The sequence below is a fragment of the Helicoverpa zea genome, chromosome 10 (assembly GCF_022581195.2).
Source record: "Helicoverpa zea isolate HzStark_Cry1AcR chromosome 10, ilHelZeax1.1, whole genome shotgun sequence".
Lineage (NCBI taxonomy): Eukaryota > Metazoa > Arthropoda > Insecta > Lepidoptera > Noctuidae > Helicoverpa > Helicoverpa zea.
The window spans coordinates 1,814,691-1,838,345 of NC_061461.1; the positions used below are offsets into that span (position 1 = coordinate 1,814,691).

The window sequence follows — 23,655 nt, forward strand, 5'->3', positions numbered from 1 at the left end:
TTGCCAAGATAACGTAAAAACTAGTTAGATTTTATCGACATAACTTAATAAAAGTTATATTACCGAGCATTATGTGAGCGCACGCGTGTTAGTAACACAATATATCGGAGCGAACATACCGAAATGAATAGCTTGTAACAGAAGATAAATCGCTAACGCTAAATTACTTTTAGGAAAAGTGTAAAGTAATCGCCGACACTTTTACAGTCACACTTAAGTGCAGCCAGACAAAAGGATTACTTATAGCAATAAAATTGGCCGGAGCCTGTCGTTTTAGCGTCAAATTTGCGGGATCAGCGGCGAATCCAACGCGATTTCATCGGTTTATCTACGATTAAACTGTGGCGCAAGTCGCAAAAGAGTTGTCGGAAACTTATTCTTGGCTTGTTTGATAATAAAGAATTTTGGCATTCAAAATTGTTATTTTAATATAATTAACACCTTTTACTATCTGATTGAAATCAGAGAATTTCTTAAACTAAGCGGAATCATTTTATCACCTAACTGACTCACCGGCCTGCTCAGCTAATTTCCATATTTCTAGTGGTTTATTGTTCTGCGAATCGGTATATTACAGCCTCCTACATTTGACAAGAGATTAAAACCTCTAACTTTCCGCCGATTTCTTGTAACTTAGTGTGCGGTTTGAAAAGCGGAGAAACATCGGCACGATTTTACGATCCAATCTCTGGAACAGAGCCTGGGACGCCGCACACCGAACTATGAATGGCATCCGACACTTCCTACATCTGTCGCTGCACTATTTATAACACCACTTTCGTCTAACACGCGGCAAATTGAACAATCCAAACTTACACGACCATTCCTTAATCGATCGGTACCTAATAGCCCGTCTCTGGACACAATATTTCCATTAAATAAAAAATATATAAGTATATTGCCGTGTGCTGGCCAGACAATCACACATATAGTTGTTTATTCAGGTTTCAAAATTTACTTTCCTTTTAACGCAACCAATTTAATTTGCTACAGATTTTAAAAGGACATTCGATTCTTGAGAAAAAAGCAACAGGTTTTTTGATACAGTTTTTTAAAGAAAGGCCGGATTTGTTAATGAAGGTAATTTTGGTGACTGGACTGATTAAAGAGACGGTGACAGGCATTGATTACGCATTAAGAGACCCATAAACAAGGCTTCGATATGTAGTGCTCATATCAAGTCTACTGACTATATTAATCTGAAATAATTATTTTTGCAAACGAGAAGGCGACTTCAAAGAAAAGCTCTGAATTTAGCCTCATTTCGGCGGAAGATGGAAACACAAAGATGATAGATAAACACATGCGAGCTGGTGGAAAATCACCTTCGCTCTAGGCGCATCAACTAGTTGAGATTCACGACACGATCACAACGGTACGATAGTTGTCCGCAACACAATAATTCCGGAACATATCTAGTTAAATGAACCAACTGCAGTGGTCATACATAAATCATGCGCAGGAGTGCACGCGCCCGTATGTGTAGCAAACGCGGGCATTACACGATCGACGTTCGAAGTGGAAGGACGTCGCCTACGCCTCATTCTAATGCAACCATGAGCCAATACAACGATTATATCACCGTTTATGTAGGTGGCCTTATAAGGTTAATGTTTAAAACGACAATTAGTCTCTTTTGAGCGGTCTTGTTATATTATGTTTAGGACATTTCCCACGAGTGTGAGCGGAACTAATCCACACGTACTGGCGATTTGCATTTGAAAGGGTTTTGTTTGTGTAAAGCTCGATGATACTGGCCTATAGAAAAAGTGTTATGATGGATCGGCGGTCACAAAAGCTAAGGATTTGTTTTCAGTACTGAATGGCCGTCGAGTTAGCGCCAGACGCGTGTTGAATACATTATATCTGGAAGTACAATTCCACTCTGTGTGCACAAGTGTCCGTAGTAAGGAGAATATAACAATATGTATAGAATAAACGAGGCTGCATCGGATGCCGTACATGGCGTTGAAAATTGAAATTGTTTGCCTTTTGAAGATCAACCGCTAATACAGATAGGTACTGAAGAACTAATAAAAGTTGTCACTGAAATGTTTACGCAAGACAAAAAAGCCATAGAAAGCCAACAGTTGAGAGTTAAATCGTATAACAGGCCATGAAATTGCCGGTATAAATCTTCAAAAACAAAAATGACAATTGCATCCAAATAACTATGGCGTTTACACACAATCCCGGTCGACGTTCCCACGTAGCTGTCACCGCGGGCGAAGGCGCACTATACACAGCCTATCGGAGCATCTACACCACTCCGGTGGACAATCGTCCTAACAAAGCCTTACCGACCGAGGCCGGGACCCAATCATTTCCCACGCGGTAACGGTCGGACCTCAACTGGGACGCTAGTTTGAATTTATGGACGCGGAACCATCGCCCCGCACCATATCCAATACCATTTCAAGATGACCACTAGTGAAGACATTACTAGACAAACCAGAGATGTACAACACGCAACAGATATTAGCTTGCTCAGTGATGAAGCCAAAACAGCGAACAGATCGCGATACAAAAGCTGACCGATAAGCTGTGTTCTTTCAATAACAGGAGGGAACATTGTTTGAACAATAATTTCAAAAAAATGCTGTCATGTTACGATAAAGAGCTATGACCGATGTTCTTGTGCGAATATTTTGAGTCATTGCATTTATTTTACAGCCTGATGGTTCTGATCATTGTGTGGAACAGTACGTCGAACATTAGAAATAACCAAACTTATTTTTATCCGAGCACGTGGACAACAATCTGATGTTGTTAGTTGAACGTGTACGGATTATTTTAAATTTCAATCAGTTTAATGACCTTCATGAAAACATCGGCATCAGTTTTAGAAACTATATTACAAATTTTATTGTCTTCACCTATTTCCTAACACGCGGTCTGTTTAAAAACGCGGAATTCTGTGTTTTCATTGGTATGATTCATGGCTTAAATCATGTGTATAGTAAATACGGTGGAGTGATGGCTGAGAAACAGATCGATTTGATTTGATGTACTGTAACACAATATCTAAAGCAGGTCGGCTCGCGCGGTGACGCGGCGCGCTCGCAGTTTACGCTATTCTCGGCGCGGGCCTAATTTTAACCATCTGCGTCTCCCAGTCTAGTTTTAGGAAGTGGGCCGCCTCAGATTCGTCGAATTAATCGACTCAGATCTCGATACGTAACGTCCAATCGTTCATTTCAAACATCATCGGTGACGTAAACGCGAATAGTTTGGGCTTTACTTCTAATTCCTTTGGGCCAATGAACGCCTCAATGTTATAAATGCGGCCAGCCAGCCATAGTACATTGTATTTAATTAAAAACAAAACACTTAATTGGACTTATATAAATCCAGATGACGCAATAGCTGCCAATCAAAGGATCTAGCACAGATGTTTGTAAATTGCGCAAGTGGCATATAATCGAGGGTCCAATTATCGAAATGACACAGCCGTCTGGCATATCCAGTCGGACGATACACTCCCGGTTAAATCTATAATGGATGAGGCGCGTCCCGCGTCAATCCAGTAAACGAGATCGCATAATCGGACGCATACATAACAGAAAGACAATGCGGGCTGCACTCATTAATCGAAGCGAATTAAAAAGCTAGGTAGAAGTAATCCGGCCGCGTCCTGTGACCATGGATAAATTTCAATTAGAGCAATCGGAGCGTCTCGCGGAAGCCTGCGGAGATGCAGCCCGGGATAGCAGCACAACAACGTGCATACGAATGACCGTGTCCGACGCATACAAAGGGGGACCTCCGCAGCAAATCATTAGGATTGCGGTAAGTGAGATGTGAGCGGAATTGTTAGACCCGATGCAGCTCCTAGATAATGACGTTGACTTCGGATTAGCTGGCACCGGCCACTAGAATGTTTACTTGACATATAGAACGTAGCTTTAAGGATTTAGTGTCAGCGCCGTTGGTGACCGCGAGGCAACTGGCTATTTATTACAATAAGTCGTTCGTCAAAACGGGCAGGTTGTTTGTTGAGGAGATAATAAATGTGAGAGCGGAATTAATAAACGTGTCAGTGGTACGTCGCCACACAAGAATGATGTACAATGTAAACGTCGAGGCATAATTTCGTCGAGGATTTGTGACGCCCTACGCTGGGGCGTCCCGGCACGCCAATTTGTAAGCGCCGACATAAACCGCGGTGTAACGAAGCACCTAAACAACGAAATAAGCGAGCATCAAGCGACCCGCGGATATATCTCAGCGGCTGACATGTCGACAACACAAGAAGCTACTCGGACTTTACATTCGCCGACGTAACGAGGGGAGCCGCCGGCTCGCCCATTGTATTTATGCCTTAAACACAATTTATTTATTCGCCAAACATTACGGAGACACAAAATCTTGTCCATAAATACATGTGAAAGCACATATCAAGTATCGGAATGCAAACGGCGGGGCTCGTGTCTGAATTATGCAACAGAGCGGCGCGGACGCAGGCTGCCGTAATAGTGCACGGAGTGCTCGCCCAACGCAACTCCTAAAATAATACGTACCGCGAATGTGGATAACTGAACCAGAAGCTCGGGCCTCTCGAAATAACGCGCTGCCCAAATCCTAACCAACCGGACTTGCAGCATTGAAAGTACATTAGACGCGACGGAACCCTTTGGCAGGCCGGCGACTTGCCTCGCACATGATACACCGATCCATTACCCAAATGACGGCGCAAATGGTATTTACTACGGTCATTGCTCTTGTCAAAATTTCACCAAATTGAGAGTGCCTCCTGTTTGGACGCCGCTGGACGGATCTCTTCATTTATCCGCCGACCGAGGACACGGCAAAGGCGGTTTACGAATATTAGCCTTATGGCTGATCGACTGTAAGTCCATCGATCTCGCGTCCGGGTGGTCGGGCGGCACCACGTTAATTACAGGGCAGAACCGATCATTTAACGTAAATTTCGCAAACATTAAATAATTTTTAAAATATTGAACCAGCGATGCGTTCACGCGTGGAATATAAATTATTGATCGTACCAACAGAGACACAGGCTCCGACAGGATTGTGGTCACCGTTTCCTTAAAATGTACCTACACACGCGTATGTCCCCAGCGGGATAATCAAACCGGCTCAAACAAAAGAACAAATAAAGCTGAAACTGAAACAATAGGCGCAGAACGACGTTCATTAACCGATGATACGAAACAGTGAAGAAAGTCGGCGCCGCAATCTTGTAATCCTAGAACCACACGCGGCGATGATTACAAGGCACCTATTAGTCAAATTAGCTTTATTGTTGCCTTTGAGTTGCACAAGGCGACCAATCGGCTTACACTCAGACAATTATGTAGGCACATTAGCCGGTACAATACGATGAGTCAACAGAAATTGCGTCCCGAGCGTTTATCAAAACAATAGTATTGATAAGTTAATAAAGCGAGGTGCGAGACGCCTAACGAGCGATTACTGAGCGATGTGAAGAATAGACGCCACGCGTCTCGAGCGGTCCGCGTGCGGAATACGTTATGGAGGCGTGACTTACTGCCGCCGTTGGAAACGCGCCCTAAGCCTCGTTGCATGAAAGCTGTGCAACTAAAAAACATAAACAATTTACGATTCGTGTCGACAACTCCTGTAGTCGCCACTACGCTTTTTTACTAGTCGGGAGATGCGAACGTGATGCGAAACAGAAAGAAACCATCGGCACAGGAATGTTACGACGCACGCGCACGTCGAAAGCGAAAACTCAAGAGTTCGCGAGATGTTACGAAACACGCGTATTCTCGATTAGGGGATACGGGCAAGCGAGGGCACTGACCGACTTCCACATTTATACCGCTAATTCATGCACAAGAGCATCTGCATCCTACGAGCAGCGTTACGCCAAACACTCGCGCGGCTAGTACAGTTTATATTCACGGAACAGACACACCAGACGACGCATATTACACGCGGAGAATACGTAAAGAATTATATTTATGTAAACGACTTCACAGTGATGACAGGTGAAACTGTTCCTAGCGGGAGAGAAAAATGCCGCCTTTGAATATTAAGACACATAAAACGAGATACGGTATGTCCAACACATAACAAAGTCACGAAAACATGTACAGCGAATAGAACACTGCACGATAGAGATCTCAAAGCGCGCTCGTCGCGAGACGAGCTTATCTCTCGGAATCGTAATTACCGCGTGAATATTTCAATCGATTCGACTTATCGATGATGCGCGAACAATAACGATCGGTATCAGTCCGGACGTATTATTTCCGTACGTCAAATGTGAACTCGGTGAGAACGACCCACCTGAAGACGAGAGATTTTTATCGATCCACCCGCGAAACGAACGAATCGACGTAATCGATTTCAACATATCGGAGCTGACAAGCGATATTCGAGGTCGGGGGCGAAGGCTCAGTGGGCGCCCGATGGGTTCGAAATTAAAACGATATGCAAATTAGGTACGAGAATTAATCGTCGGGTGCAATCGACGCGACGGCAGCGAGAGCAGCTACTGGGTACAAATCGATGAATAAATAGTGTCCGATTAGCGGCGCAAGGTGTGTTCAGCGCTTAATGGATGAATCGAATCGAATCCGAGCAGCTCAATGAATCGACACGTCGAACGCGCCGTATTTGGGTGTATTTGATCAGTCGCGGGCTTCATTGATTATCCATTCGCGCCAACAAGACGATACGGAACACAATTAGGCGCGATGGTTATCGGAATATAGTCCACGTGAGGCGCGTTGTGTCTGCTGGTGTGCACCGTGACGTGCACCACGCGGTGTGAAAGCTACTGCGTTACTCGGGATTGATTTTCCCCGTAACTCGATGGCCGCCGTCGAGTTTGACAGGAGAATTTATAATAATCACCGGCGGTACCACCGAAAGTAATTTTCAATTAAGTTTCTTGATAATCCGGATCACGGGGCCGGGTGGACTTAGAACCGGAGGCGACAGCGCGCTGCCTTGATAATTGGAAACTGTCTCTAGTTACAAATAACACCTGCTTACTACACCTACTTTGTTATTAGTTTTTTCATTTTTTTCTTTGGTATTTCATAAATATTCACCGCTACCGATACTTTTACAGTCTCGTTTTTCAGTTCTTTTTTCTTTGGCCGCATTTAACTTTACATCGTATGCTAATAGAACGGTCGTTAACGCGTCTCTCCATGATTTGGTCTATAATCAATATTATTAAGCGCCGTTCCGAATAGGTGAACTTCACAAAGAGCTAGAATGAAAGGCCGATTCATTCACAATAATGATTCAATAGTAGCGCGACCGCTCCCACTTCCGAGTCGTCACTCTAAACGATAAACCGGTCCGTGGCGTTAATTATAAAACGATTTTAAATCAGATTATTTCGCTACTGAACACCGATCTATCCGACTCGACATCTCTGCCGCTCAGATCATCAATTTCATTGATAGGATTTTCGATAGATTTTTTGAATCATCATACCTAAATTGATTTTTAAGCTCCAGCTACAGTGAAATTTTATAATTTATACGTTTCACAAAACTATTAAAAATCGAGTATAAAATTACTGAGAAAATAATCGTGATAAATGATGAAGTCTCCGTCAACGGAAGCGTAAAATTCCACCACGTGATAATTCATTTCTTGCGTCCACGGGTCTTCTTATCTTTAACGATCTGAATGAATACGTCAATCTTGAATCGCAATCGGTTGTGAGATGTTCGCTCATCAACATACACTGAACATTTTTATTATATAACGCAAAAACAAAACTTTCATAAACACGTCCGTAACTCAAACCTGGAGCGACGTGATCAGCGAAAACAATCTACTCGTCAAAATATTTACAAAATATATTAACAAAACAGTTTATTGCTTGTATATTATTCTTTCTCTTATCTAAAAAAAGCTAATCTAGAACGTGACTATCTCGTTAAACAGTCGTAACCTGCCACAGGGGCGCGTCGATGTCGGGGATTTAGCCTAAGTGCCATCGGAACTACCGTTGTGGGTGATGCGACATGTGCGGGTGTGAGAGGTGCGCGTGCGAGTAGGGCTGGCCCAGCGAGCTGAGCGGCAGCGGCGACGGGCACGGGGGGTGTTGGTGGTACTGCTGCAGCGGCGACGGCGCCAGCCCGGGGTGGTGTTCTAGCGGGTACTGCGTCGAGCCCGCGTACGCCAATTGCCTCACCTTCATATCCTCGTCTACTACGTTATACGTGAGCTCAGTTTCCTCGTAGCCCGTCGCAGCCATGCGTTGCTCGCTGGTGGTGGGCGGGTCCGGAGAGTTGAGGCACGTCTGGATCAGCCGCTTGCCCGAGTCTGACGTGATCATCGGCTGCAGCTTCCGCGTCGCGAACGTGTACACGTGGCCCGTCTCTGACGCGACTAGCAACATCACTTGTGTCCCCGTCAGGGTCGATAGCTCGTATGCCTATAAAAGAGAAACAAACCAGTTAATACAACAAACCCACAATGGACTAAACACTTTACCTATTTGTGTTCTGTGTTGTGAACATTTGTTTATAAAGTTTTCAGTATTCAATAAGCTTGACGAATGCTACTATGCTCCATTCAAAAACTTCAGCATATTTCACTCCAATACATACAACATAGGCCGTATTTGCCGAGACTACAAGAGCCTTTACGTAATCTTATTTATGTCAGCATGAAATATTTAGAAAATCTCAACTCTTAGCTTGACCTAAAAACCGAAGCTATGCAAGCCTTGAAAGTTTCTAGACCGCACAATCATAGTACTTTTTGAGACTTTTAACTTTCAGACGCATTAGTATGTTGAACATCACACAGGCCTGGGACAATGTTTGTTTCGTTTAGTCAACAACGCAATAACAGTTCCCGTAGTCAGGCCAATTTGACGCTCGGTACTTCAAAGTTTACTCGGACAGGGTTATCGGATCCTAAAAGTTTCCCGCCGACCTTTCACCTATCCCACGCCTCTAATTCGTATGTAAACCACTACGCGTTCGTTTTCGGGAGCAATATCACTCTCTCACGGCACTCTTTGTGTATGCGAGACGAATTATCACACCCACTGGCGCCCATCCACCCACACCTACTTACACCACAGTTTATTTACCAACAGCACATTCTAATTTCGACTCCAGTGCTCCGCATTAAGAGCCATGTGACAAAAATTGTTAAAACACCCATTTGACACGGACAATTGACATAAGTCAGGTAGCTCGTATTATGTTCATCTCTCAAATTGACGCTAAATACACTGTGTACTTTAGTGCGATAGCAATAGAGGATTGTTTGAAGGATTTCTGTGATTTTTCAATGCAATTTGATTGTTGTTTGGCGTCTAATTTGGTTTTTCCATTGCATAATATTGGTCTGCGGTCTCGCCCACTTGAGTTATCGGTTACGTGGTAACGGTTTTATTTGTAAACCATTTTATTTACCACATATTGATTTTAGTTTGTATTGGATTTTGAGTTTTATTATAAACTCCTTTAAATCTTTGTTTATGTATGTCTGTTTATGAAAAGTTTGTATAGTATTCAGACTTTCGGAGTTCTAAATCTAATTTCAAAGCTCACGTTCTACTTTCACGAATGTTGACTGCCAATATATTTCAATATTGTTATATTCAATGTATAAATTATAATATTGTTATAGTCAATGTTTTATAATGATAAGAATATTAAAAGTTCAAAGATCACACAGGTCACTAACAGAAGAGATTTCAATCAAGATTGACATGTGAAAGTATCACTGTAAGGAGTTTGAATGAGATATTTATATGTTGCCAAATAATCGCAATTTCCTCATATCCTTGTTCCTAATTGAAGCACCAGTGTTTCAAAATATCAAGAGAATCAATGGACTTGGACAGTATCATTACAATGACAATAAGCCTCGGAAATGGGGTCTGACAACCAAAGCTATAGTTAATTGAATCATGTGATTTAGAACTTCCAACTTAGTTCATACTGCTTTAAGGTTGTATTTGAATCACAGAGAGGTGAGTGATCACTCTTTTCTTAAAACTTGCACTTCCCTTCTCCATTCATTGAAGTGATTGATGATAAAGCTGTAATTAGTGAACCTACTGCCTGCATCTTTGACATCGACACCCTTAATCTCAAATCTGGGTCATTGTAAAATGGTTCTTATTAACTTCAGGCTAAGGTTCTTACTGACAGCGCAGTTTAGTGGGTTCCAGTATAAAACACTGCCGAAATTGACAATTACAAATGCACCTTTAATGAGCTTTGTTGTTATACATGATTAATGAGGCTTCAGTGAAATTTCAGGACTTGGAATTATTGGTACTGAGGTCGCTCTCAAAAAATCGGAAATTTCTTTTGTATAAGGAGATTCATGTTTTTACGTTATTTTACGTCATTAATCAGGAGTTATATGAGACGTCTGACGGTACTTTGCTGATTGAAAGTGATATGAAAGTCAAGAATATTTCATTTTCAAAGGGGGAATTTATTTAAGTCTATGGTTTTTTCCCGTATTAGACCTTCAGTGACAATTTTAATTTTCATCTTGACACATTTACTGGCCAATCTAGATGTCGTTATCTGGCAAAGAATATCAAAGTCGACGTAATATAAAAACGATTATAACGATTACGATACAAACGAGTTGCATTAAAAGATCCGACTTTATGGCCACTATTGATTTTTATGATCGTTTTCATGTGTACATAAATTTTCGCTACTGCACTGTAGCTAAGTGTATTAAAATTGATAATATTGAAAATAAATGCATCGGTTAAATCAAAATAAACAACTTAACTTTACCAAGATATAAACTGAAAGACCTACGACTTCTGTGGATCTCCAACGATTCAATTTAACTATAATTACACAGTACTTTATGAAACTAATAAATAGAAAAAAGCAACTAAGTAGTCGTGTGAAAATCTCAAAAGCTTTCCTATTGTTAACAGAAACAAATATTTTCACAATAAGTTTATCACGTCAATTTTACAGTTAAGTTCAAATTACGCTGTCGAAGTTTAAACCAATAGCTTAGTTTGAAACATGATTAGCCGGCAAACAATTGGTTAACCTCTGTTTGACTCCATCGGTGACCCACAACAGGGCTGCTACGGACTAAGTAAATAACATCATATTTGCCTGTTTGATTTATGGGAGAAAATCATAAAACATGGCACCTATTACCTATACGAAGTTATGGATTAAATATTAAATTACTTTAATTTCTATAATAGAAAGTAAATCCAAAATCTTGTTCAAACATAGTGTCAGTACAACGATACATCACTGTCAATGGCTTTTTATAAGACGATTGCCCTAACATTTAAATAGTTGAAATTAACAACTTTCTATAATCCCTTAAAAGCACAGACCAATGACGCAACATAATCCTTAAAATTAAAAAGAGACAGCATTAGCAAGATTGACAGATCCGCTCATTGATTTATACAAACCGATGTTGCAAAAAACGCCCAGATAAGTGCTCCAGTTAAGTCACAAGTGATTGTAGTAAGGTGCAACTAAAATCCGCAGAACCGGTGCGCACGAGTCATAGGCCCGAAGCCAGCCGAAAGTGCCCGAAAGTAAATTCGAAAACCGAAAGCCAATTAGCTTGTCAAAGCTGATTATAATGATACATGATGTGCGGGGCGTGTGTTCTCGTTAATTGACAACTAAGAATTAACGTGCGATTATGTCAAGTTGGACCTTATATTGCGGAAGGCTATTAAAAGAAAGCAATGGTTCCCGTTCCACCATTCCATGTTCCATTGTTTTCTTGCTAATTTAGGACTGAAGGGTACACTTATCCTGCGTATTACGCGTGCGTAGGCGATGGTTTAGCAACCTGTCTAAACAATTGGCTGTATAAATAGTTCGTGGGGAGTTACGACGATGTCCTGAACAATATCAACATGCTAAATAACGACGATTTAGTAAGAAAATTCTTACACAAATTGGCTATTTGTTTTTGCACTGATAAATTTTATGAGTTTTAAACGCTTGAACTGGTATTATGAAACTCATACTTCATTTAGATTACATAACAAAGCTACCTGTCGAATGTTAAGTTTGAGAATATTCTGGTAATGTCATTTAATCCGAAATATCTACAATTATACCGAAGGGAAGAGAATAAAGTTTATACTTGTACGAGTAACACAATTTATGTTAGAGAAAAAGGGCCATCTAGATATTTTTCCCAATAAAATTTTCTATAAAAATATTTTCATTTTGAACAGCGAAGTGGAGCTTTTCAAAACTGGATACTACGTCGCAATTTTTCTTACAACAATAGCTTTCGAGACCCGCATCCCAGGACTCAAGGCGCACTCAAGACGTAAGCCGATCAATTGAGTGGAGCCCCATAGAGATATCTCAAGAATAAACCCTTCCCGAAGCATTTTATTGAACGGAGAATATTCTCGAAAGGCCACAAAACTTCCTCAACAAAATTTTATATCCTTTAGCTAACGATTTAACTGTGCAGCTCATTTAAGCGTAGCTCCACACCTTCGACTCTGATGTGTATAATAAAGGCAGTCATTAAGAGCCCGGCAATCCAGCTAAGTAAATGATGATTACGCTCGCCACTTATCATAACACGGGTATAACGAGATATGAGTTTTTTTTTCTTCTATATCACTATTATAACAGTAATTACTCTAACTTAATTGGACTTCGCGATAGTTTTATAAGATAGTAGCGTCTGATACGTGTCAAAATTGAAAGCAATGAAATTAGCTGGTTGTGTTTAATGAAATTCTGTTAACACATCAACAGTTTTAATCGACTTTATAAATTCCATTAGAACTTTCCTCAAAAAAAAAATGGAGGTATCAACTACTGGCTATGAATAAACTGAGTACAAAAGCATAAATTATAATATTTTGGTTGAGAGGCAGCCCTGTAATTTCGCGGTGTACTATCCTAGCTGTCGTTCCCAACTCTGGGCGATGAAAACTACACTTTTTGCCGAGATCAGATACAGAATCCGATAGCACGCCAGCTAATAGCTCTATAAACAAGATAATCGGCCAGTTAGTGCTGGGAAAGATGTCGTGCCGGCGATTTATGAAATACTTTAAAAAATATGAAAGTTCAGTGTGCTACGAGATTTCGTGATAGCGGCGAATATATGAATATAAGTGACCGAAAACTAGTTTCTTATTTGGAGTATTAACTTGAAATGGGAGATAAAATTAAGCACCTTATTGCAGTTTTTAATCTAATAGCCAAATTATTTTATACTGCGCCGCTTAATGGCATGTCGTACGAGGAAACGAAGAATAAATTTGTGAAACATAAAATGAAGATCCTCACAATTATCTGCAAAGAAAAAGTGAGTGACCAAGAAATAAAAGGTCAAATTAAAATAAATGCAGAAAAAACACAAGAAATTTAAAACGGACAACTGACGATGAAAAACGTCAGTCAAACCGTTCACACGTGAATAACCACTTATGAATTGCAAAAAACACATTTGATCGTCACGAATTTTTGTCCCTTCTTGTTCTTAATAATAAAAAATCCTACGCCGATGTAAGAGTTGTGGTAAATTCGCGAATTAACCGGAGAAAGCATTCGGGACGGGGCATAGCGATACGACATTACTGTGACAAGTGCGACCCGCGACAACGTGGGCCAAAAAACCAGCTAATTGCGACTACAATGGAATACAAAGCGGCCGCTTTTCCCACGGAGCATCCGACCGCGCATGCGTACCGATCATTTCATGCGTGCTCCTCTTTTATTGCCAAAAATTAATGCCCGGTAAACAGTCCTTAATTGCAAGCCAGTCTTGTTAAAATCAGCGTCGGTAAAACCGCCCGTCACACCAAAAGTTACATTTCTCGGAAACGAAAAACGAGAATACACATAAAACTTGCAATAACTGACTAATAATAACGTAACATTACGAATACCCTGTGATTCTTGTGTCGATTTTTGGTGCACAATCGACGTTTTATGACATTTTAATTTTATTGGTTAATGCAGTTTGGCCCATTCTGTTGGATCATTGCGCAATTTTGCTTAACAACTTTATAGCTAAGAGACAGGTATTGACATTTTTTTCGTCAAAATATAAAGATTCCAGTTTGAAGAGTCCATAATTTTCAACGGGAGTGCAAAGACAGATGCAGCTTGCAATAATGAAATGCAAATACTATTTAAACTATTAATATTACCTAGAACTTAAGGTATTTCTTTGGATCTAACACATTAAAACATGTTCGTCATTAATATTGATTATTTTAGCTAAGTGAAGAAGCTAAGAAACTGAACAGGTGGCAATTAAGAAAGGCCTTAAAAGCCTATAAATGATGACAAATTATAGGATGCTATTTTCGCTTAAACGTTAATTACGTTAGTTACTTTGTACCGAGTATAGTGAAAGGTTGCATACGACAAAATAATTGATACCACTTGGTACTTAATATGAAGAAGGCTCGTAAATGTATTCATATACTTGTCAATCATTTACCTCATAATACTTTGAACACTCTTCAATTTAATTGAAGTATCTATTACCAGGCATTTACCGTACCTCTAAAAAACTGTTGATTCTACGCAAACGAATACCGTTTGTTTCTTCACATTTGCAACGGCAATTAATTTTCACTATGAAACAAAAACCTGAATAGATATTCTTCATCAGATACAGCAGACATTTTAACAACAAAAACTGAACACTATCAATTTCTACAGAATATTTATCGCGATCGATCTTCAAGCCCACCCTTAGCTTGTCTATAAAATTCCATGAATTCCCTGTGGCCACTTAGGCCTGTCCTGATCCACTTTCACTAGAGCCTAAGGTGTTAACCTATTATCATCTTACGGGTGCTAGACGGCAATTCATATGGAAATGAACTGGCAGACAGGTTCACTCGGTGACGGCAAGGCTAAACGCTGAACATTAACTTTAATTAGTTTACAGGAAACCATTGGTATTTTAATATTCTCAATCATAAAGACGGTAGTTGTAAAGTAAGGCGGGTTGATTAGACGAGGTCAGCTTTTAAATCAAAATTCAATGTTTGGTAGTCAAACAATTTGCCAAGTAATGATGCTGAGGTGCAGTATGAGACAGTATTTTCATCCCATTATTTCGATTACTGACAGTTTATTTTATTAATACTGTAAATGTCTTTAATCCGGATACCAAATACGGAACTGAAACGGCAAAACAAACTTATGGGCATGTCAAGGAAATAGTGAAATAAATCACGAAATTGAAGATGCGAAACGAACATTAAATCACGTCAAATAGAACGCGAAAATATGAAAACCAAATGATACGATTACGCGCGACGATGAAGAAGACCCACTTTCAACTGACAATAAAAAGCTTTGACAAAAACCGCCACAATCTCTTAACCATACTGGTACGTCACACGCCACGTGCGTTTTCTATAATAAAAAATAACGTAGCCTTAACAAGGGGCTAAGGAAACCCCAAAAACAGGTTATGAAAGGCCAGGTTGCCATTTGTGGGCAGCACTCGACTGGATTAGTCGTAAAAGGATTAAACAGGCCGTGTTCGTCTTTTGCCTACCAAAGCGTTCCACGCCACGTGGCTGTATTTGTCTGCAGCTCGACGTCATCGTCCACCCTTTAAGGCAAGGATGATGCCATTGCATTAAGGACGTGGAGTTGATTCACCTCTGACGGGATCACAGTTATAATCATACTGTTATCAAACTCGCAATATTTCGCTCGGTACGTCATACTTTTTCCGTAAGATCATACAGAAATCATCTATAATTCATAAAGTTGTACTTATCGCTTTAGTTCTTCCAGTAATTAAATTAACAAGCGGCCAGTTATACGACACTAATAAACGGCAGTACAATCAATAATAAGAAAGGATGATTCGTATTCCAATACCGTGCATTAAAATAAATCATGAAATCGGCAGGGGGTTGCCAATTCAGAGTTCAGTGTAATCAGCGACAGCACCGTAATGATCGAAAAGTGAAAGTTTGAAGCTTCATTATCTCTCGAGCAATCCAATCGGAAGCTACACGTTTAATCACGATTAAGACTTCCACAACAACTGTAATTTGCTTTTCTAAACCTTATCGGAGAACAGATTTAAGCGGATAAAGCAAAAATCCCTTATATCGACGGCACATGTAAGTATACGAATGAATTTTCGGCTTGTTTGTTTTGAGAGGTCGTCAGATGTGACCGAAAACTTGATTAAAGAAAAAGCAACAATTCACAACGGACCAGTCGTTCAGATGTTTCCTTGTATAGCGGTACAGTATGTAAATTACATTGGAGAGGAGATGCTACAGAGAAGAATTCTGATACGAAATCCTACGCATACAGAGAATGTCTTATTAAAGATAACAACAGTGCAATAATATATCTGAATAATATTTGCACAGGTAACCGGAATTTAGACGCGATACAATTTGCAATATCAATATAGCGTCTTTATAAATCCAAATAAATTGTTACACACGTTGATCAAACAGTACAAAAAAGTCTTAAAAAACAGGAGCAAATTGCGCAAAGCAGGCTTAAATCAGCTGTTAATGAAAACGTATCACGGTAATTACAAAGTGAATGTTGTTAGTCTTGTTCATTAAGCAAAAATCTGTATCGGCAATATTGAAATTGTCATTCAGCTCGAGCAAGAGATTGCACGTTGGACGGCGTCAAAGTAGCACTCGCCGGCGGTTTAGCGGCGTCTACGGCGATTAGTTTAAACGACGCTTAAACAATAATTACCGATTACGGAGAACCGGTGTGTTATCGACGGTGTAACTCGGGTATTGCTGCGACTATTGCGATCAAGATTAATACCGAGACGGTGCAAAAATTTCCAATAACGCAACGTTTCAATTTGTCACCGGACTCGAACGCAAGAGATAATCTACAACCGCTATTGAAGATGACCGGTTAAATGAATTTGTATACAGACCGGTGAAGGCTGTTTCTTTACTTGTCAACACATTCTGTTATTACGGCTGGATGCATTAAGTTATTGCAGAATATTCAGAGACAAAGCAAGGGAAGCTAGTTAAATTGATACCAAAAGCCACTGAGCAATTTGAGAACTATTATCCAGCGAACAATATAAGGAAGATTCAATTAAACGACCAAATCTCAAGCGACAATAGGAGCTATAGCTAACAATACACAATCCACAGAACAATGGGCAATCCTTGAATCAATATAAGCGGGCTGGGTGTTCTATAGATATTAAGATTGAGCCTAGAGCCGTATGCAAATGTGGCCGAGCGTCGATATCGACGGCAATGGCGTCGGTAATTACACGTTCATAGTCTCGTTGCCAGTTTCATTCATAAACATGCGAGATTGCTTTATGAATGGTAGACGGCCCGTGTCCTTAATTTATTGTGTCGCGCAATACACTTCCATAAGTTTCCTGTTTGATTATTACCATTTATCGAATGTTGTTCGTGCGCTATGTAATTTTGTAGACGCAAACTCGACCTTGATTAATGAACTTCATTCATATATAGCACGAGCACTAATCTTAGTCCAATTATATCGAGTGCGCCGCGCTGCAACCAATGTAGTCAACGGCATACATTGTGTAGCGATATACGAGATGAATTTATTAAATGTATTAACATTCAATTCATTACTGGAACACGCGAAAGAACAAACATAACTCAACACGCTATTACCCGAGCTTATGAACGTAAACCTGTCCAACTGTTAATAATTCTTTTCTTAATGGCCTCTCATGGCTGAATAAATTTTAGCGCTAAATAAACAAGCTTTATCTGTGATCTCCACAATGCAACGGGTCCGAGGGTAACAGGAGCCGACTGAAGCGCCGCCACCACGATACCATCACGCCGATACGCATCAAGGAAGACCAGTTGTCAATACATTTCACCTGCGAACTGAACTAACTTGATGGCCTGTCTGAGCCCAGAACGAGTTCCCATGAATTGTGTTGCGTGCGAGACATTTTTATACTTCTGTACGACAACGTGTACCAGCGACCGATGGCTTCCATGTTAATGTATTTGCTATCGCTCCGAGCTTTATGTGGATGATCTCGTTCTGTTTGTTAAGATGCCCGATAGAATTTCTAATTCGGAACGAACGTCGATTCAATGCAATCGAAGATTTAGATCGCGAAGAATGCACCCCGTGTTAAATGCTAATTTCTGTCTCGGCCTTATGCAAATGAACCACGGTGCCACTAAATAGCATTAAGGCAGCTACGGGCAAATATTCCGCTAACCTTATTTACTGGACAATTCATACGTCCAGGCAAACAAACACAGGTGGTCCCAATAAAAGGTTCGGAGGACGCCAAGCGCCTATGTGAGGATGCCGCCCTCCCTAAAAGGATAATAATACGTCGTTGCGAAGCTCCCGAGCCACGGAGAATCCTCAAGACTCCCGGAGAAATGTAAATTGACCCGCCACCTGACAAATAGCTTAATTAACGGATAACACGCGACACGAGAATTATTGAGATCATCCGAATCGTTCACCCCGGGAAGCTCGTCACAGGAATATTTTTAACATTATCCTCATTCATTTAAGCTTAACAGATTATGCGGTAATTATTTCCTTAAACACATTTAAAAGAGAAAAGTGATCTTAGAAGTAGTTCTCCATTGTAATCCGTTTAATTCTCTTCGTAGGAAAATTCAAAAGCCTTAAATTCCTTTGAATACAATGAACAAAAGAATCGTAAAGGAACTTATGAGACATCCTAACTAGCCCACATGCAGCAATTTAACGAAGGCATTAAATCTCAAGGTTAAAGCTGGAATTACGCTAAGAGATTTAGTTTTTTTTGCAATGTTATGCGTCGGTAGGCGTCACGTGGGCGCGCACGTGACGACGATGTGATTTTGTGGCTTGCCACCGCACGACCGCTCGCGTGGGCGGCAGCCGCAACTCTGACACCAATGGGCGCGTTCGATACCTTCAACCGGACAATTTGCCTTATAGTATTTTGACAGCGTATCTCACTCAGAACGAAAACTTTGAAAGCAACATCTACCAAAGTTTTCTGCGCGATAAACTCAGCGAGAGCTTCAGAGTAGGAGCTGTCAGTCACCCTTCAATTTATCGATCGAGGTTACCTGGCAAAAACGGTTTCGAACTCGTCCGAAGCGCGCGACAAGTTCCAGTATTCTGGAATATTTTGAATTCCATCAAAATCGGCTTCGCGGGTAAAAACTTTTAGTATTGTTCAATTTCACGATAACGACTGCAAAACGTGCAGTTTCCCACCGAAATCTGGATGTTTGTCGAATTTTTTTAATTGATCTGGTAAAAAATCATGTGGTCGTGCTCTCGAACCGCAATCAAATAAAAACCTTACTCGTTAATGTTTTATGTATGAAATTCCCGAGGCCGATACATTATGGATGGAGTCCTGCTGGCTTGGCGCGTTCGGAAATTTTGACAGAACGACAGATATCGTCGATCTCTATGGTAGCTACAGATCTCCTTCGACGTTTTTACGCAACTCTGACGACCGATAACATCTGACTTCGAATATTGGCGGAAAGGAGTAGACGTATCACTGGCCCGAACTTACTTTACCATGTAAATAATGCATCAGCAAACATTATTTTCGCATCGTTATAATACAGACTGAAATATTAGTATTATATATTATTATACGTTTACTTCGACAGATCATAAGAAAATTAACTATGTCAATTAGCTGAGCCATCGCAGCGGCGCGAATGGAGTTTCCATGTCACCGTTAATATAATAAAAAACGGCTCAATTTCAACAAATTACCGGCCAACAAATTGCGTAAATAATTATCTTTACACAAGGCAATAAGACGTTTACAAATAGGGGTGCATTTAGTAAACAATCACAATTTATTACGGTGACCATCGCGACATGTTTAGATGGGACACCTGAAGAACTATTTCGGTCGAACCAGTTGCGCGGGCGCATCGTTACCGCGCAGGTGTCGGTGTGTAGGGTGGCCAACACGCTGGCGTTAGACACTATTTATTAACAATTACTGTATGTATGGAAATTCAAGTCCTTTATTTTAATTGTATAATTTTTAATAAATAATTTTAATAATTCTTATTACTTGAAGAATTAAGCACCTTCTTGTCTGTGTTAGATCCGTCCACTTTTCTTTTATCCTAGCATTATGAGAGCTAAAGCTAGATGAATAAATATGACGTTTCATGACAAAACAACTTGTTCAATAAATACTTCTTAGTGACTACCTGTCTACTGTACAACAAACATTTTACATTTCTTGGTCTATAAACTTAGGCCAGTCAACTTGAGTTAGGAAAGAGCATAAAGGCTCTACCTATTTCAAATGCTTTACATTCAAAATGATGTAAATATTTTAACAGTATTACACGTACAATAGCGGCAACCTTTTTAGCTGTAAAAACGTAGTCTGAACAGGAGGTAGCAAAAGCTATGAAAGTGTAAATTATAGCTCTGTCATTAAGAACTATTGCTACTTCAACTACAGAAGCTAGAGCTATGATTACCAAAACACCATAAAAATTAAACACCATAGTTAAAATCATATCGACGGTGTACAAAGTATGCAGAGCACAGTTATCTGAATATCCCACGGGACCTACATCTCTTGGAAAAACCGGATCGACAGTAACTCCTTACTCACTGGCACTTTACGTGTAAGATATAAACTTAGAGGCTCTAAACTAATTAGTACTGGAGTTTGAAGTACTTAATCAAAAAAGAAAGAAATTATTTGGAATATCAGACTATTTTACTGAGGGCAGTAATTTTTGTAACCAGCTTATACAATATTTTGTTTTTATAAATTCACAACTTAAAAATAAACATTTTTAACAGCTTACAATATCGTCCAAATAAATAGACGTTCCTAAGACGGCACTTATCAAAGCTGAAATATTACTATTATAATTGCCCAAAAAGCATCCAACAGGCCTTGTTATGTAAAAAAAATCGCATTACACCTACATATTACTATTATTTTCTTTACCTTTTTTTTTTGTTGTCGCTTGGTAAAAAATGCTATTACGCATGCCCTTCCCGTCGGGGGACGGGAGAGGGGTATGTGGGGCTCCCCGGTACAGACGTTCCCGGTATACCCACTAAAAAGGCCCAGCGGCACTCCGACCTCGCCCGAGTGGAGGGGGTCTGGGAATCTACGGCGTCCAGTCCATTATTTTCTTTACCTACTATAATTTGGCGGTATCCACAACAAAAGTCAAGACATAATTAATCCTTACTGAACCATATATCTTTCAAAAGATACAATAGTCGCGATCGCCTATGACTTGTTCGCAGTCCGTTTGTTTGTCCACAGGGCGCTCATTACACGCGATAATGACTAGATCTATCTGCAAGTGTAATACGATATAGCGGCCATTGTGGGCTTAAAAATACAATCGACAGGAAACAATACTTTATCTTTTAGTACTTCAGTCACGACCAGATGATATCTTACGAACTAATCAAGTGCATCGAAGGAATGGTCAACCATTATTTGTTCTGTATTTAATATATTAATGCTATACGAAACATCTGGTTGGTTAGTGTTTTTAAGAATTTAATTTGTGTTGTTTTTTTTTTCTCTTTAGTCTGAAATATGTGGTATTCATTGAAGTGTGGAATCGAAATAGCTTTCTAATGTATTCGAAAATAAAATTGCTAGACATCTTTAGAATGTATGCCTTAACTGAATATCTTCTTATCTACCTCTGTTACACATTTTTTAATTATGCAGCAGTTGATAAGTGTTTCAAGCGAGACGGATTACATACCATTAGTTATTCCGATACCGAAAAGAATTTCTTCTTCAAACTGAGCTATCCATTCTTATCGCTTCACACCTGTACAAAATTAACACACCTTATGTTTTCAATTAGTTTTAAACAAATTGCAACGAGTGCTCTTCACTGTTATTAAATATTCATTTGGTTAAAAGGAACACTTATTTACCACTTTGTAGAATGTTTGTGCGTTGAGCTTGGCGCCTTGGGTTATTCGCATAAAAACGTCTTGAATTAAAAATAAAAATTGCAACGGTTGTTCATAATTGTTCTAATGATTTTAAAATGCTGCGAAGCTTTGGAAATAGATAGATAGGACTTTTTAAAATCTTGAATTTAGGTTTTAGCAGCTATCTAAAATACAATGATGAAACTAGATACAGATCAGATTGGAAATTGGAAGGAATGAAGTGCCGAGGGGTACACGACTAACCTATCACGATCAAATAGAACCGTACACTTTCACAACTCCAATTCAGACATCCTCAAAATTGCTGTGCACCTAAAAATCCAAGATCGTAGTGGTAGAAAATATGAAAACTATCTTACTTGAGATACAATTTAAGGCCAATCTAACACTACCACCCGCGGTTTCATGAAGTATTTGGAGCACCTCATAAATCCTAAACAGTTCTAAATTCTAACAATGCGATTATTCTATGTGAATTGAATACAATCGCTTGTTTTAACATCTTGACCGACATTAATGACAAAACTTACCACATATTCGTGCACATAACTCGGTTTTCTCGAAAACTCGCATCGTGATCGTTTCAGTCGTGAGTCTCGAAAAACCCTTTGATGTGTGCCCGACTACTAACGAACTATGCCGACCGATAAGACCAACTATTAGTCGGTTCAACATGCCGACAGATGTCGTCTCCCAGACTAATCAGCGTAACTGTTTACAATGACAACTTGTGCCTCGGTTACTAAACAAGCTTTGAATATTGCTTTGGCTATCAGAACTGCAACCATTATCTTTACTCAATAAACTAAACAATTTTAGTTTAAGACAACAGCAAATATCTAGAAGATAATAATTTCGTAATAACGAAATTCCGCAAGGGTTCATGTGAATCAATCAACTGGTGGCAGAACATAGCAAGGCATCGCAATAGTCCCCGAGTACCAGGCGCGCATAACAACAAGGCGTTCACGCTAGGTGTCGTTGGGAGGCGGGCCGACGCGCCAGACATTCCCTTCCCACCGCCCAATCGCTATTGATCCATCCCGTCCCCCGCTCGACGCCCGTTTCCTAGCTAACAAGGAGTAGCGCGTTAGTTAACTGGGGACCATTATAATATGGACGCATTTGACAACCTCTCTCGTAGTCGTGGACGCCTGGTAAGTGAGTTGGTTACGCGGTCGCGCTGGGTACTAACGAACCGTAATATGGCAGGGGGCGCTCTGGCGAATAGGTATAGCAAAAAAGGTCTCATTGTTTATTGTTTACTTTCCTATAATTTATATTTTTTCTTGGGATTCTTTGCAAATGAAAAGCTAAACAGGCCTAATTGAATACGTAGAAAAAGAACATTTAAAAATATTTTTCCAACGAGTTTTACTTCTTGCATTACAATATAATACGTAGTAAGCGCCACCTACCTAATGTTTTATCAGTTTGATAGTGATACATTTGATCACGAGATGGCACCCGAGGCCGTACGGCCGGGAATGAGCGACGTCTTCGTACTTAATGCACTCCTGGTATTTTTGAGTCCATATTTGGCGCTTTCATTTCCTTCACGATAGCGAAGGGCAAGAATTGAATAATAATGAATGGAGATGTTGGTCTTACTTGTTGTTGTAGTAAGTTGTAACAAGAAAATGTCACAGAAAAATTATAGTTACTTATATTATAAAATTATAGTTATTTTAAAATTGGAGTTTTTTTTACGAAAGCAATTTATCAAATATTTATTTTTTTGTAATTTTTGTATCCTGTA

The 23,655-nt window shown here is 40.0% G+C and overlaps 1 protein-coding gene across 2 annotated transcripts in view; it reads right to left on the bottom strand.

Annotated features, from left to right (window-relative positions):
- LOC124633726 (serum response factor homolog) overlaps positions 1-23,655 on the bottom strand; it is a 221,768-nt gene that overhangs the window by 192,282 nt on the left and 5,831 nt on the right. For both annotated transcript variants that reach the window (XM_047169040.1, XM_047169039.1), the window contains exon 2: positions 8,150-8,392. In XM_047169040.1, the coding sequence (XP_047024996.1) occupies positions 8,150-8,392 (243 nt within the window). The remainder of the gene's footprint in view (positions 1-8,149; positions 8,393-23,655) is intronic.